The 16,176-nt window shown below is 37.5% G+C and overlaps 1 protein-coding gene across 3 annotated transcripts in view; it reads left to right on the top strand.

Moving 5' to 3' along the window:
• Nucleotides 1-15,941, top strand: part of LOC114314976 (MADS-box protein SOC1) — a 35,915-nt gene extending 19,974 nt beyond the window's left edge. Inside the window, exons 3-9 of one of the 3 annotated variants that reach the window (XR_003647625.2) lie at nt 13,713-13,797; nt 14,197-14,258; nt 14,347-14,446; nt 14,536-14,577; nt 14,973-15,014; nt 15,107-15,166; nt 15,611-15,941. Coding sequence is in view for 2 of the 3 variants with exons in the window: in XM_028261547.2 (XP_028117348.2) it covers nt 13,713-13,797; nt 14,197-14,258; nt 14,347-14,446; nt 14,536-14,577; nt 14,973-15,014; nt 15,611-15,751 (472 nt within the window). In the remaining variant the exon portion in view is untranslated. The remainder of the gene's footprint in view (nt 1-13,712; nt 13,798-14,196; nt 14,259-14,346; nt 14,447-14,535; nt 14,578-14,972; nt 15,015-15,106; nt 15,167-15,610) is intronic. The other 2 variants (XM_028261547.2, XM_028261548.2) reach the window with 2 other exon arrangements.
• Nucleotides 15,942-16,176: the final 235 nt, after the last annotated feature.

Below are 16,176 nucleotides of genomic sequence, written 5' to 3'. Positions count from 1 at the left end.
ATCTACTTGATCCTAAATCAAATTCCAAAAATAGATGTTTTACCTCAACAATAACACCCGAGTCAGAATTAGTAATGATCATATTATCAACATATAACGCTATAACAACTATCTCAATAGAAGTATGGCGAATAAAGAAAGCGAAATCATAAGCACTAGAGAGAAAGCCAATCTGAGTAATAGTCGAATCAAAGTACTTATACTAGGCACAAGGATGTTGTTTGATGCCATAAAGAGCATGATAGAGGCGGCAAACATAGCCTTGGGACAAGAAAAACCCAAATGAATGCGCATATAACATTCTCATTATGATGACCATTGAGGAAGACATTCTTGACATCCAAGTGAGAGGGACCAGTGACAAATAGAAGCCACAAACAGGTACAAATACTCGTCATCTTAACAACGAGCAAATTTTACTTAATAGTGAATTTCATACTCTTGAGAGAAGCTCTTGGCAATCAAACGCGCCTTGTAATGCTTCAAAAACCCATTAGAAAGTTTTAACTTCATAAATCTACTTGCAACCAACAACATTTTTACCTATAGGCAACGAAACCAACTCCAAAGTACGAGTCTCTCAACAACATTTAACTCAACTTGCATAGTACAAACCTAATTAGGATCAATATAAACTTTCTTATAAGACCGAGGCTCAAAGTAGACATGAATAGAAGATAGAAAAGCGGGATTGGAAGTAGAGAAACAATTAATAGAAAAAATTAAGTCTTACCAATGGTTTAAGATCACAAAGAGAATAGCATGGTTCAGGAGGATTAGGGTCCGTAGAAGAAGTTGGAGAAGCAATTAATGGAGATATGTGGAGGAGCAACCTGCTTGTGAGAATAGACCAAAGAAAAAGATGTGAATGTTGTAGAAGTATCTAGAGAAGATGGAAGTTCAGAAACTTGGTATACTTGGCATTAGATACATCAACAGGAAAAAGATTAATATGAATCAAGTTTTCCTTAAATATGGGAATAGTCTTTGGTGGAAGGAAAAAGTTTGGGAGATGCTCAAGAAAAACTACGTGGCAAAAAACATATCATAACACCTATACCCTTTTTGATGAGTATCATAACCCAAAATACACAAAAGGTAGAATGAGCATTGAGTTTGTTACTTTTAGGAAGAACAACAAAAAAAGGGTTCCAAAGACACGTAATAAAGAATAATTAGGAACTTCTCCAAACTATTCATACGGAGTAATAAGATCGGAGAGGAGGGGCAGGCATACAATTAAGAAGATAGGTTGCTGTAAGGATGGCCTGTAGTTACAAGGATCTATTTTAAGGTATGTAACAATTATAAGGATCGCCCTTGTAGTTTCTAAAATTGCAGTCTTCCCTTGTCAACTTTGTTAAGTACAGGGCATTTATAGATGGTGTAATTTTACTTTTTTACTGTTTCACATCTTTCTGTAGCCAAACAACCTTAATTTAAAATATCTTATCTCGCTATTTATCTATATATATATATATGTGTGTGTGTGTTGATTTTTGATCTCACAACCAAATAGATCTCCTTGTCAAGATTTGGGGACCTTAGCTGGAGAGCACGTGGCTGAATAGATTAAGCCCAACACCTGCACACAAGAAGACAAGAAATACCATGGTGGCTCGACCACCCGGAGGCACTCCAATGATTAAGTCAATCAACTTATCTCTTAAAGATATCAACACAAGTATACAACTCACAATCAAAAGCATACCTTAGACCCATGGGAATATCTTACTTTATAGCTAGTGGTGTCCTTGTCCCCAAGAAGTCTTACTTCATATGACTCTTATCATTTACAAGGATATCACTTATCTAAGACTCCTCTCATTTAGATTAAGATCAACTCTCTTAAGAGTCCAACCTTACCGAAACAAGTAGCCTAACATCATCTAAGACTCTTGTCCTCTATCCGAATATCTCAGATTCCGATATAATTTGCATCATACCTTGGCATCCCTAGGTTCTGTACGTGCCGCCTCGGCCAACAACCTAGGCCATGTGGACAACCCTAAAAATATGTCCCCACAACTGCCTCTTAGGTTCTATTACTTCGGCAATCTGAGGTGATAGAACTTCCATCATCTGTTCTCTCAACATGTCGGCTAAACAACATGCTAAAGATACTTCTTTGTCCGAGATCATGACTCGTTGGCTTCCAAAAACAAGGACTCAAGTATCTACTTGTCAAGGATCAAGAACTAACATGTTCTTTTTCATACAAGTACAACATCTCAACCGAGATTGCACTACTAGCTAAGATCGTAACTTGCTAGTTCAAGAACATCAAGATTCAAAATCTGTCATCTCAAAATAAACTCAACTGTTATACCAACATCATGACGCGTCACCTTCTCATTGGTTCCCAACAAGTCCCATAATTGACACTCACCCATGCTGAGCTCTTCTATCTTGGATCTGCATTACCTAGGCCTTGCTCTTCCATCTAGGATTTGTTTCACCTAGGTCAATGTTTTCTCTTCTTCGACCTATTCATCTAGGCCATGGTCGTGCCTTCTTGGATCCACTCACCTAGGGTGAGGTCATTCATCTGGGATCTGCTCACCTAGGTTGAGCTCGTCTTCTCGAAATTACTCACCTAGGTCGAGATCTTGTCTTCTCATATCTGGGATTTTCTTACCTAGGTTGAGCTCTTATCTTCTAAGACCTACTCATCTAGGCCAAGGTCATGCCTTCTTAGATCCACTTACCTAGGGTAAGGTCGTTCATCTGGGATCTGCTGACCTAAGCCAAGCTCTTTCATTTGGGGTCTGCTCACTTAACTCGATCCTTCCATAGTTGAAGGTCTTATTCATCTTCACTCCGTCAATGTCGTCTCGTTCTCCATCTTCACTGAACTCGTCGTCGCCGACATGTTGATCTTGCACGATGATGGTCATCTATACAAACTAAGTTCCCACAAATGGTGCGAAATTGTGGATATTGATTTTTGACCTTACAACCAAACAGATCTCTTTGCCGAGATCTTGAGAACTTAGTTGGAAAGTACGTGGCAGAATAGATTAAGCTCAACACCTGCACACAAGAAGAAAAAAATATCGCGGTGGCTTGTCCACCCAGGGCATTCCAACGATCAAGTCAGTCAACTTATCTCTCAAAGATATCCACACAAGTACACAACTCACAATCAAAAGCATACCTTAGACTCACGGGGGTGCCTTACTTTTATAACCAACAGTGCCCTCGTCCCCTAGAAGTCTTACTTAATATGAATCCTTTACAAGGATATTACTTATTCAAGACTCCTCTTATTTAGATTAGTATCAACTCTCTTAAGAGTCCAACCTTACTGAAACAAGTAGTCTAACATCATCTAGGACTCTTGTCCTCTATCCGATATATCTGATTCCGATATAATTTGCATCATATCTCGGCATCCCTAGGTTCCCCACATGGCACTTTGGCACCCCTAGGTTCCCCACGTGACACCTCGGCCAACAACCTAGGTCACATGGACAACCCCGAAAAATGTCCCTACAATATATATATATTTATATAGAAACACATAATTACACACACCACCCGCCATCGTCACAACAAATCACCACTATGTAAAGGAACGGAAAAAGGGAAGAGAAGGAGAAAGTCACCCATCTTTGAACTAAGACCACCCTTATCACTACCTCAACTCACATTCAAATATATATACACACATGCATGCATATAGCCTCTTGGCGAAGAAGCAGCAATTGGAGAATCACGAGGAATGTAGGGCAGTGGGATTAAATCTCTCACAGGTTTGAAGAAGCTATCATTGCTCTCAATATCTGTTTATGAAATTTGCTCTAATTTTATAGTTACGGTTGATCATCTTGGGATGATATTCTTTGATTTTGATGAAAGAACATAAATTGTGGGTGTTCTATTTTGACCCATTTGAAGTTTTTACATGTAATGGTGGCCATTTGAAATGGTTCTTTTAATTATCCTATTGATTTTTTATTATAGTAATTTGTTTATTCATTCACACTGAATGTTCATGGATCTTGTAGTGTTAGATTAGTGAGCCTAAAGAAATAATGTCAGTGGAAAATTTTCATCCAAAAGTCGTGGTAAATTTTTTTTTTTTGTGACAAATAATAAAGTTTTATTGAAAAATATCAAGATGATGCAAAGAATACAAAAAAACCAAAAAAAGGAAAACCAAACTCGCCTAGCCAATTACATTATTCATAAAATCTAGGAAAGTAAACAAATCTAGATCAATTCTACACTCTAGCCAGCTATACAATATAACTAAGAACTGATTCTCCATTCACAACACCGAATGATAAATTTCTTTGAAAGTTCTCCTATTCCTTTCTAACCAAACCAGCAACATCAATCCAGAAGGCATCAACGACCACACCCGTCGCCGACGCCACCCAACCCGAGCCCCCCTCCAACTCCACAACATGTCCACAACTCCCTTTGGCTGTACCCACATAATCCCAAAAAGAGAACAAGCCAGCCCCCAAAGTCGCGATGCAACAGAACAATGAAGAAATAAATGATCAACCAACTCTGCATCAACACAAAACATACAACATCAATGCACTATCACATGCCCTCGATGAACCAGATTATCAATTGTAAGATTCCCCGACCTAAAGCAATAGTCCATAAAAAGAAAACCATCTTAGAAGGAACTTGAGGCACCAAAATACTCCAAGGAAACGCACCTCCCACCTCCTCCACCAAACTTCGATAAAAGGACCGAATAGAAAACTGACCTTTAGCACCCATTACATTCCAAACCAACACACCTTCCCCCTTACCCGAGAGCCCTAACCCATACAGAAAATCGAACTCGCCTAACTGATCAACTTTCTAATCCTGAACTTTAAGCCGAAGCTGAATATCTCAAATCACTACATCCCCATTGCCAAACAAGAATCAGCCGTGGCCTCTCAATCCGTAGCAATGCCAAAAATCAAAGGAAATTGCACCTCCAACACCATATGTCCTTCTAGCATCTAACTTTCTCCCCAGTCCCCACTTGAAAATTCACTCCCTTCCAAAACTCCCCCCCAAAAGCCATGGTAATGGTAAACCCAAGATCTAATTTGTTTTCTTTTACAATGATATTCATGGATGCAAGATCTGGGTTCTTGATGGTGGCGTTGGTGGAGGGGATGCAAAAGAGGGAAGGGAAGGGAAGCAGTTGTTTAGTTATGAGAATCACATTGAGGTGAGATGTTTGGTTATAAAGATATGTTGGCGTTGATTGATGGTTATAGAAGAAAGTTATACAATATTGGCTTACCCTAATTTGGGTGAAACCATATCTATTTATAATCAATATAAGATACACAAGAAAAATGAATTAAATAATTACACAATCAAATCCTAAAAATCAAATCTCTAAATAACCATAATTTATGGAAATTATGGGATCTCCTAAATATACAATATTATGTATTCCAACACTTCCTCAAGCTAGATCAAAGATGTCAACCAAACCTAGCTTGTCACTGGAAGATCAAAGTAGGGATGGTTCGATAGATTTGGTGAAGATGTCGGTAGTCTAATAAGAAAATGGAACAAACGAGGGACATACAATACTAACTTGAACCTTTTTCCGGATGAAATGAATATCAACTTCAATATGCTTAGTACGCTCATGAAGCACACAGCTGGAGGCAAGTAAGATGGCAGACTTATTGTCACAAAATAGCTTGGAGGAATTATTCTCCTCAAAGCCTAACTCAATAAAAATGGACCGAAGCCATAGTAACTCACATGCCCTATGAGCCATGGCTCGGTACTTAGTTTAGCAGTTTTTTGGCTTTTCATGATAGAAGATGGATACCAAGGAAAGTGCATACCCCAGAAGTGGAACGTTTGTCAGACAATCCTGTCTGAATCTCACCATTGAAGAATAAACCCAAACCTGGACATGACTTGAGATATCTCAAGATATGGTGAACAACATCAAGATGAGCAATATGAGGTGAATGCATAAACTAACTAACCACACTCACAGCAAATGTCAAATTTGGTTGTGTATTAGTCAAATAGATCAAACTTCATACCAATCTCTGCTAGTGAGATGGATCAGAAAGCAACTCACCAGACTCGGCCAAACGTTTTAGATTTGGATCCATAGGAGTAGATGCAGGCTTGCATCCCATAATACCGGTGTCCCGAAGAAGATCCAAAGTATACTTCTGTTGGGACAATGATATCTCACTGCAAGAACGAGCTACTTCAATCCCTAAGAAATATTTGAGAGGACCCAAGTTCTTGATGTCAAATACTCGACTAAGCTCCTGTTTTACCTTAGCAATACCAATGGAATCATCTCTTGTAAGGATGATATCATCCACATAGACCAACAAAATAATACATCGACCATTGGGCTGATGACAAATGAAGCATGTATGATCAAAGTGACATTGAATAAAACCCATGGATAGGATAACAGAGTTGAAACGATGGAACCATGCACGAGGAGATTGCTTCAAGCCATAGAGAGACTTACGTAGACGACAGACCTTGCCAGCATACTCCCCCTCAGCCCGAAACCCAGGTGGAGGATCTATATAGATCGTCTCAAGTAAGTCCCCATGTAGAAAAGCATTCTTGACATCAAGTTGATGAAGGGGCCACGAAGAAGAGGCAACCAAGGAAATAAGCAAACGAATGGTGGTGCCAAGAACCTGGGTAAAGTCCTTAGCAACAAGACGAGTCTTATATTGGTCCACTGTACCATCAGCCAAGTATTTGATAGTAAAAACTCACTTGCACCCAACAGTCACCTCACCAAAAGGTAAAGAGACAAGATCCCAAGTGTGATTATGCTCCAAAGCAACCATTTTAGTTTGCAGAGCTGCAACCCATTGGGGATTCTAGAGAGCCTCAGACACAGACTGCGGGATAGAGATCGACTCAAGCTTGCCAAGAAAAGACCGATGAAAAGCTGGAAGGGCATCATAACATAAAAACTGGAAAATAGGGTGATTAGTACTACTAAACCAACCAAACCAATTAGGGGGACAGTGTTCACGGGTTGGATAACGGGAAAGAGCTGGGGAGTGAATAGTAGAGGGAGTACTTAGGCCTAAGGGCAAAGAAGATGCTGGAGGGGGCAGAGCACGAGGGTGACGAAAGTATGTTTGTAATGGCGGAGGACTGGCAGGTGCAGATACAAACAATGATGAAGGAGCAAATGAATCAATGATAAGAACAGGGCGAGCACTCGGTGACACAGCAGGAGGCGGTGCACTCGAGGCAGAATCCTGAAACACAGGGTTAGAACAAAAAAATGGCATATCTTCGCAAAATGTCACATCCGTAGAATGATAAAAACAATGAGACAACGGATCATAGTACCTACAGCCTTTAGGGAGAACTGAATAGCCCAAGAAGATGCATTTAAGAGACTTGTTATCTAACTTGGTCTGAGTAAGACTACAATCCTGAACAAAACAAGTACAACCAAACACACGAGGCATAAGAGGAAATAACACGATATCTGGACAAAGTAATTGAAAAGGGACCAACCCGTGAAGAATCTGATTAGGTGTCCGATTGATGAGGTAAACAACAGTAAGCACAGCCATATGCCAGTAGGATTTAGGGACATTCATGCTACAAAGAAGACATCGGACAGCAGACATAATATGACGGTTTTTACGTTCGGCAATCCCATTTTGTTCAGGGGTGTAAGTACAAGTGAGTTGTTGCAAAATTCCATGCTAATCAAGTTGGGAGCGAAATGCATCAGAGATGTACTCCCCCCCCCCCCCAATTATCAGAACAAATATTGCGTACAATGATGTGGAATTGGGTTTTGACCATTTGTAGAAATTGAATAAAAAGTGGAAGCACATCAGACTTCTTTTTAAGCAAATAAATCAAATTACACCTAGAATGGTCATCTATGAAAGTCACATAATAGCGACGCTCAGAAAAAGCCAAAAGAGGAAAAGGACCCTAGATATCAGAGTGAATAAGGTCAAACATACAGGTGGCGCGATACATGCGAGGAATATAAGAAGTACGAGTATGTTTAGACAGTTCACAAACAACACAGTGAAACTGATGATCTTTGCAAGCTTTATTTAGTGACGGAAAAAGTAAACATAAATAATAAAAGTTTGCATGTCCTAAACGAGCATGCCACAAGGCTATAGTCTAAAAAGAAAACTCATAGGAAGACGACTTAGGTAACACAGATACTTACAGGCCAGAAGTGGTAGGATGGAAAGGTGTTGGGTCCCCGAAGTAGTATAGCCCGTCATGCTCAAACCCTCTGCCAAAAATCTTCTTCGAAGTCTGGTCCTGTAATAAGCAATGGATAGGTAAGAAAATAACAGCACAATGAAGGTTTTTAGCAAGGCGACTAACGGAGAGAAGATTATAAGCAAAATGGGATACATGTAAGACAGAAGTAAGTGTAATATCAAACGACAGTGACACATCACCCTTATATTGGACATGTGAAATAGACCCATCAGCAAGACATATAGTCTGAGTGGTAATAGAGACGAGAGGATAAATAAGAAAACTCACCGGTCATATGATCATTGGCCCCAGAATCCAATACCCAAGTAGGTGCAGTGCGAACATGAAAGGCTATAGCAGTACCTATAGCGAGTGTGGCAGTCGAAAGGACACTTGGAGACATGGTAGTGAATGAACCAAGTTACCCTTGAAGGCAATCAATCTGAGTTGAAGCTGATGAAGATCAACAGAATGAGTCGGCTGAGGAGTACTATATGTGTCAACAATAACAGTAGTATGAGGAGGGCCTGAAGGGCGTGTCCTTGCAAAGCGCTGCTTTAACTCAGGATGAAGCATGAAGCATTATGTTTGGACATGACCAACTACGCCACAATGGTGGCAAATAACCTTGTTACTAGAAGCACGAGAACCAAACTTGGCAGCAAGAGCCATCTGATCTAAAACTAAAGATAAGGCAGGAAAGGAGGAAGGAAGCGGAGCCACCGGTTAAATCAATCAACGACGATGCTCCTCGCTGTCAATAGTAGCAAAAGCCTTATATAAGGATGGCATAGGTGATGTGTTCAAAATCTGAATACGAAGAGACTCAAATTCATGTTTTAAACCCATCAGAAATTGATAGATGTGATGGTGAGTAAGACGAGCAGACACAATAGAAGCAGCAATAGCTGAAAAATCACTCAATGGCTCATAATGTGCTAACTCCTCCCAACAAGGCTGAAGGTACCCAAAAAATTCGGCAACGATAAATCCCAAAGCTTCTTGAGAGGCATGAGAAATATCCTAATAGAGTTCGAAAATCCTAGCATCATTGTGGGAATGTGCGTACATCTGAGTAAGAGCACTCCACAACTGAGGAACTATATCACATTATATGAACATGTTGTAGATGCGTTCTTCCATAGAGTTGAACATCAAACCAAGTAAGGTGCAATTGTCAATATCCCATTGAACCTGCTTAGGATCATCAGCAGGAGGTTGTGTCTCGGTTTCCAGAAGCCATCCAGATTTTCTTCTACCCCTAAAATATAGACGTACAGACTGACTCCAAGCAGCAAAGTTGCGACCATTAGCAACACACTCGTAATCCGATGAACTGAAACATGGGAGACAAGGGAAACATTTGAACGAGGCATAATGCTCTGGGTTTGTGTAACAAAGTCAGACATTCTGAAACACCACGAAGCCGAAGTAGCGGCGTCACACAAAAAAAATGCTACCGAACAAATCGGTAGTCCAAGTAATAAGGAACACACAGGTTGCTTACTACATCAGCAACACACAACCCTAAAAAGTTTAGAAACCAGCCAAACCACCCTAGAAGGATGTTGAACTGCACAAAACCAGGACGGAGCCTGGTTGGTTGCTGTAGGAACCCTAGCAGTGACTGGAAAAGACTGCCGACGGAGAGAGAAAGGGTTTCGGGTGGTGTAAGGTGGTTGAAAAGGGCTAGGTAGCTGAGTCGGCTACTAGGAAAGGGAGGAGAGGCTGGCAGTGGTGATTGGTAGGTGTGGTTAGGGTTTCTTTGGCTCTGATACCAAGAAGAAAGTTGTACAATATTGACTTACCCTAATTTGGGTAAGATCATGTCCATTCATAATCAATATAAGATGCACAGGAAAAGGGAATTAAATAATTACATAATCAAATTCTAAAAATCAAATCCCTAGTAATTTCTTGAAATTATGGGATCGCCTAAATATACAATATTCTGTATTCCAATGACGATATATTAGATTAGGGTGTTTGGTTATAAGGAAATAATGTGGGGAAAAAAAATTATATTCTTGACATCGCATTCAATTCAGTTGACCTTTAGCTTTTTGCTGCCAAGGCCTGTCAACCAACTTGCTTAGTCTCCAACTTCATTCCCTAATCTTTTAGCTAAATCATCCTTGCTCAAACCCCAATCTTAGCAAATGAATTTCATTCTCCACTATTTTTTTAGTTTAGCTTTAACATTTCCAAAGAACATTGTATTCCATTTTTTCAATTTCTTTTTAAAACAACGTAATTTTTTTTTTACCAATTTGAAACGTGCTCATCCCCAGAAAGAGTTCCCTTCCCAATACTTGTTGGCAACTTTAAAGAACATGGGATGGGCCATACAAATATTTAAGAAGTTGGAAGGGTTTTGACGTGAGAGTATAGTACAACCTCTGATACCAAATAACACAGGTGAAAAAAAGAGAGGAAGAAAAAGGTTGATTTAATAGCCAATGGTTACATTTCGCTGTCCAATACAATGGGTAGTGCTAATGCCACACACTAAATGGTTAGATACACACTGTATACTGTATAGACAAAATTATCCTCAGTCTGATCGTCATAGTGACTCTCTTTTTCTCTTTCTCTATTCTATCTTCGACTTTGATGAGGACATCACTTTGATACATCAAAGCATTATCTCAAAGAAAAAGAAAAAAGAAAAATATCAACAAATTTATTGATTTTAGAGATATGTATGATATGTGTGCATGTTCATGAAATTTAATGGTGAGTTTTTATGCGTGAAAGTCCACAATAAACCGAAGCCCAGGAAAAAGGAATTAGATATAGATATAGTAGAGCTTTTGAAAAGCCTCGTGGATGATATCAGCACAACAAATGAAGAGATAAAATTGCAACCCATACAAAATTCACATTTCACACTCGCGGATGATGTCAACACAACAAATGAAGAGATAAAGATTGCAACCCGTATGACAAAATTCAAATTTCACACACAAACTGATTTACATATATAATCTGATAAACATGTACCTCGATTGTTGTTTCTCTCTGCTAGACTACCAATCTGATAAGGTAAGAATACCCCTGATCTTGCACATTCCCGTTTGGACCAAATATTTTCAAGAAAAATGATTGTTATGCTTGAGCAAGAGAAAAAGAGAAGAAAAATATTTGAATCTTCTGTTGTGGTTTCGACACTGTGACCAGTGCTAGAACCCCAAGATTGGTTGATTTTGAAGCAATGCCACCATGGATTGGTGACTAGGTGGAATGTGGAGTTCCAAGGACACGTTAGAGTTTGATTTCTGACCGGAGAAGGAGAGAAAACTGACCAGGAAGTTGTAGCTAGAGCTCGTCGAGCAAATTATGAGATTAATTGGCCAAGTTGATTTTTCTTAGGAGTTGTCTCTTTGAGCTCCAATCTTTGTTCGGTTTGGGACCAAATAAAATCCCAGAAGTAGAGTAGGGGTGTTTAGTGGATATTTCGACCCGTCTAAACTGACCGAACCGAACCGATCCGATCCGCCACATTTTGGACGGATGCGTGATGACAAGCGGGCGGTTGCGGATTGATTTTTTTCAATCCGCTCAGTTTTGGACGGATAGCAGATTTGAGGTTCCTTTGACCGCAACCGAACTGTCAAACCGCGAGCACTCCTAGTAATTTGTAAGACTTTGTGTTTTCAATTTAAATAATATGTTTGTGTTTTCAATTGAAAAAGAGTTTAGATATTTTGTTGGGTTTTCAATTTGGAAATCCTTTTATCAAATGGTAAGTGTTGATATTTAGTATTTTTGTGTGAAAAATATAAAGCTTAATTTTGTTATTTTTTTAAAAAAATCAAATTAAATAGTTTTTCAATAATAAAAAAAGTAATGAAATAGTTTTGATAATGTATAATTTTCTTATATGTATTTATTATTGGTATTTGACAATTTACTTGAAAATCTTTTGGTTATGTTGAGTTGAATTGTTATCAAAAAAAAATGTTGACAAGTTGTATTATGTTCAAAATTTGTAAAAGTTTAAACCGCGAAACCGATTCGCATCGATCTGCCAATCCGGCAGACAAATGCGGATTGATTTTTTCCAATCTGCCATCCGCCAATTTGGCGGATTGGAGGTTTCCCAGCCACCCTCTATTAGAGAGAGTAGATAGTGGATGGTGTCAGTAAAAGGATGGGAAGAAGAGAGAACGAAGGAGGTGGAGACTGAAAATGGTAATTTTGTCCATACAATCAAATGTTAGAGACTCCAGCTATTTAGTGTGTGGCATTAGTCCCACTCTAATACAATATATATGTATATATTGCTGACATCCCATTTTTTACCCCCCTCCAAAAGAGATGCATGATATGTACACACAATATATAAATCATTGATTTTCTTCTACAACTTCCAATTTCATGAAAATCACAATAACGAGACATTAATTCCAACTTGAACAATGGCATCCACATGAGAGTGATATGGTTGCCAATGTTAGCACTGCATCAGTAAAGAAGCATTGGTTGTCCAAAGTCAAAAACAATCCCTTTTCATTGGGTGGGGGTGGGGGTGGGGATCAAACCTGATAATTTAATTTAAAAGAGAATGAATATATGATACTAACAAAATTATCAGCTAATAATATGGGATTTGCATCAACAAGATAGAAATCTTTCTAGGTAACCTCCCAACTGTGCAGAATGCAACTAATGACTTATTCTGAAAATATTAGTCCTATCTTTACATCAAATTTGATGTGAAATCAATGACTTTCCAACTTTAAAATCCTTTTAGGAAGGGTGAGAGATTAAAGGTTGGTTAGCATTCTAACTAGTATGCAATTTCCAAACTTCATTTTTTTGCAGAATGACTCGAGTACAAAACTTTATATAGGCATAATATGACATCTACTACATACATGTACTTGGTTAATTTCCCATTTAATGCTTACACATCTCCAATACTAGATATTTACTTCATACATGAATGGAGAACTCTACAATTGTTCTAGAAATGTAACTTGAAATGTGTATAGAAACATGCATAATCATCTTCCACTCTGACTTCCATGTAGGATGCATGAATCAAGTTTAATTTAAAAAAAAAAAAAAAAAAGTCTGGTGAGGTCTGGATTTAAAGCAAATTAGATTAATTGTTACTAAATAGGACTAGATTTGTGCAGACTTGACTATCAATTTTGATATTCAGTCATTGTTTCTGGTTAATAAATTTTGTATTTATTTATTGCTGTTCTTGAAAACCCATCATTGGACCTTCTTCATATGAAAGCCTAGCTACATACGCTATAATAGAATGATATAACCTTCCCATAGTGGATATGCCAATTAATTTTGTTCACTATATACTATGATTCAATTTATGATTCTGCAGATTGTCTTCAAAATTTGAAGTCAATGTATGATGCAGACTTTGACGAACATGAGTATTTGATTGAAGCAATTCTCACGTATTCATGATTGAGTAATTCAGTGACTGCATCTGTGTTGGTTTTGAAAATTTTCAGCATGCAGGAGACGGTGCAGCGTTATCAGAGGCACACAAAAGATGTTCAATCAAACAATGCATTATTAGTGGAGCACAACATGCAGGTTATGCCCCCTCTATATGATCATATACCAATTTCTTTTTCGGTGTACTACGTCTAACTTCAGGATTTATATTTAAATTCATTGTTATAGACATATATATGTATATTTCTATTAGTTTACTATAATTATCAAATCTCTTAAAACCTCATTTGGTTCAGGCTAAGAAGCCTGGAAAACCCAGCTTATATTCAACGTCTTGTTGGAAAATTTCAAATTTGATGGTTTTTTTGTTTTTTTTTTTTTTAATAAGTAAGATGAAGAGATTTTAACTATAAAGACTATGAGCAACAATTTGTTCTCATGTGCTGTCCATTTTTTTTTTCAAACGCAAAACCTATGGGAACCCATTAGACCCTACGGAACTCAAATTTCTCACAATTATTTGTTTTGGACTGGCAGCATTTGAAGAATGAAGCAGTGGACATGTCAAAGAAGATAGAGCTTCTTGAAGCTGCAAAACGGTTAGAAGGCCTAGTTTGAACTTAACCCATTTCATATTTGAACGAAGGCTGTTGCATTTCTAAATTCTGGATTTGAAATATGCATTAGGAAACTCTTGGGAGAATGTCTAGGGTCGTGCACCATCGAAGAATTACAACAAATTGAACAACAGTTGGAGAGGAGCGTAAGCACTGTCCGGGCCAGAAAGGTTCATTTGGAGTACAAATCTATTGAATTTCTACAAAAAAATAGAAACTGAAAAAATTAGTAACATATTGATTCTTGTTTGTATTTCAGATGCAAGTTTTCCAGGAACATATCGCGCAACTAAAAGAAAAGGTAAATTATCAAAATTTATTGATATTAGGCCCCCAATAACACATTGTTCTAGTTGGTTATGAGAACTTGAACAGAGAGTTAAAAAACCTAGAATTTAGGATGGATGATTGAAGCTTCGCCTGTTTGGTTGTGTTTTCATTCTCTATTTTTTATTTCATTTTCCCGACAAACTGTTTTTCATTTTTTTTTTTTTTTTTTAAAAAATTACCCATGAAATTTATTTTCAAATTTTTGATTTCTGCTTTTGCAGAAAAAAGAAAATGATTTGAACATGATGGGTGTGTTCAAACTTTTCATTGTTTTGTTTTCAAAATCACGAAAAATGAAAACACAACCAATTAAGGCCATCTCACTTCTTGCTGATGTTGCATCTCTTTTTCTTGCATCACATATAGGAGAAAATCCTAGCAGCTGAAAATGCAGTTCTATGCGAGAAGGTGATTCTCTTTTTCCCTTTTTATTGGGCTTATTTTTAGTGTTTCCTTTATAATTTTCAATATTCATTGTGCCCATCCACTGGTTCTTTCAGTCCTCATGAAAATTAAGAAATTTGGTACTGAACAACTATGATCTCGAAAGTCGCTACAAGGTTACATTTTTTTCTCTGAGTCATTCAATTGGCCACCAACCAAAGTCATTTAGGAACATTTTAGATTAGCTTTAATGATACATAATTTTAGGAAAAATAAAAACAATACCTTATTTATGCATGCCCTATTATTATGTATCGCATTGGGAACATAAAAATGTGAGAAACTTGGAGGTGATTTGAGATGTTCTAAGTAAGTGTATTTTTTGATTTTTGATTTTTTATTTAAAAAAATGTGTAAAAAAGTAGAGAAAGTGGGTAAAAAAGTGAAAAGGAGATGTTGATTGATATGACCCAAATAAGTGTATGTATGCAAAAAAAGTGAACTTTTTTAGTGCATGTCAAACACCTACTTAATATCTAATAAAATAAATGAATCAATAATATTTCAATCCCCGAAGATTATTAATTATTAGAGAGTCGACTCTATATATATGTTTCCAGTATGGCCTAGATCTGCAGCAAGAATCAAATGAAGACATGGAAATTGTGGCGTGCACAAAAACTACTGAGAATTTAGATGTGGAGACTGAATTGTTCATCGGACCACCTGATGCGAGAATCAAACGAGCTTTGCAGAAGTAACGCGCGACAAAATTTCCTGGCCAAGCCTTGCAAATATGCAATATATATATATAATCATCATAACTATTTTCATTTTCCACCTGTTGTTGAATATTATTGCTTCCAGAAAATTATTTTGTCGCAAGCAATAATACCGAGGGCAAAATTTTGCTCATTGATCCTTAAAAGAAGAATGAATGTACTTCTGCAATTTATGTGGTGAATGTATGTTATGTGATGGTCTGATGTGATTTTTTGAAATTATTTCTAGGATAAATTACACTTTGCTAAATGGCCGCTTTCTTACTTTGGCTTTTTATGTTTTAAATTTTTTTCAATTTACTTTTAAAATTAATTTTTGTTTAAAATTAGACAGAAAATATCATAATAATTGTCATATAATATAAAAAATATATTATTACATTAGAATTTAAGTATATGTTAAA

The sequence above is a fragment of the Camellia sinensis genome, chromosome 2 (genome assembly GCF_055761805.1).
Source record: "Camellia sinensis isolate YWXY chromosome 2, ASM5576180v1, whole genome shotgun sequence".
Taxonomy (NCBI): domain Eukaryota; kingdom Viridiplantae; phylum Streptophyta; class Magnoliopsida; order Ericales; family Theaceae; genus Camellia; species Camellia sinensis.
Note: the sequence above shows the minus strand (reverse complement) of the source record. Positions and strands in the feature narration are given on the sequence as shown.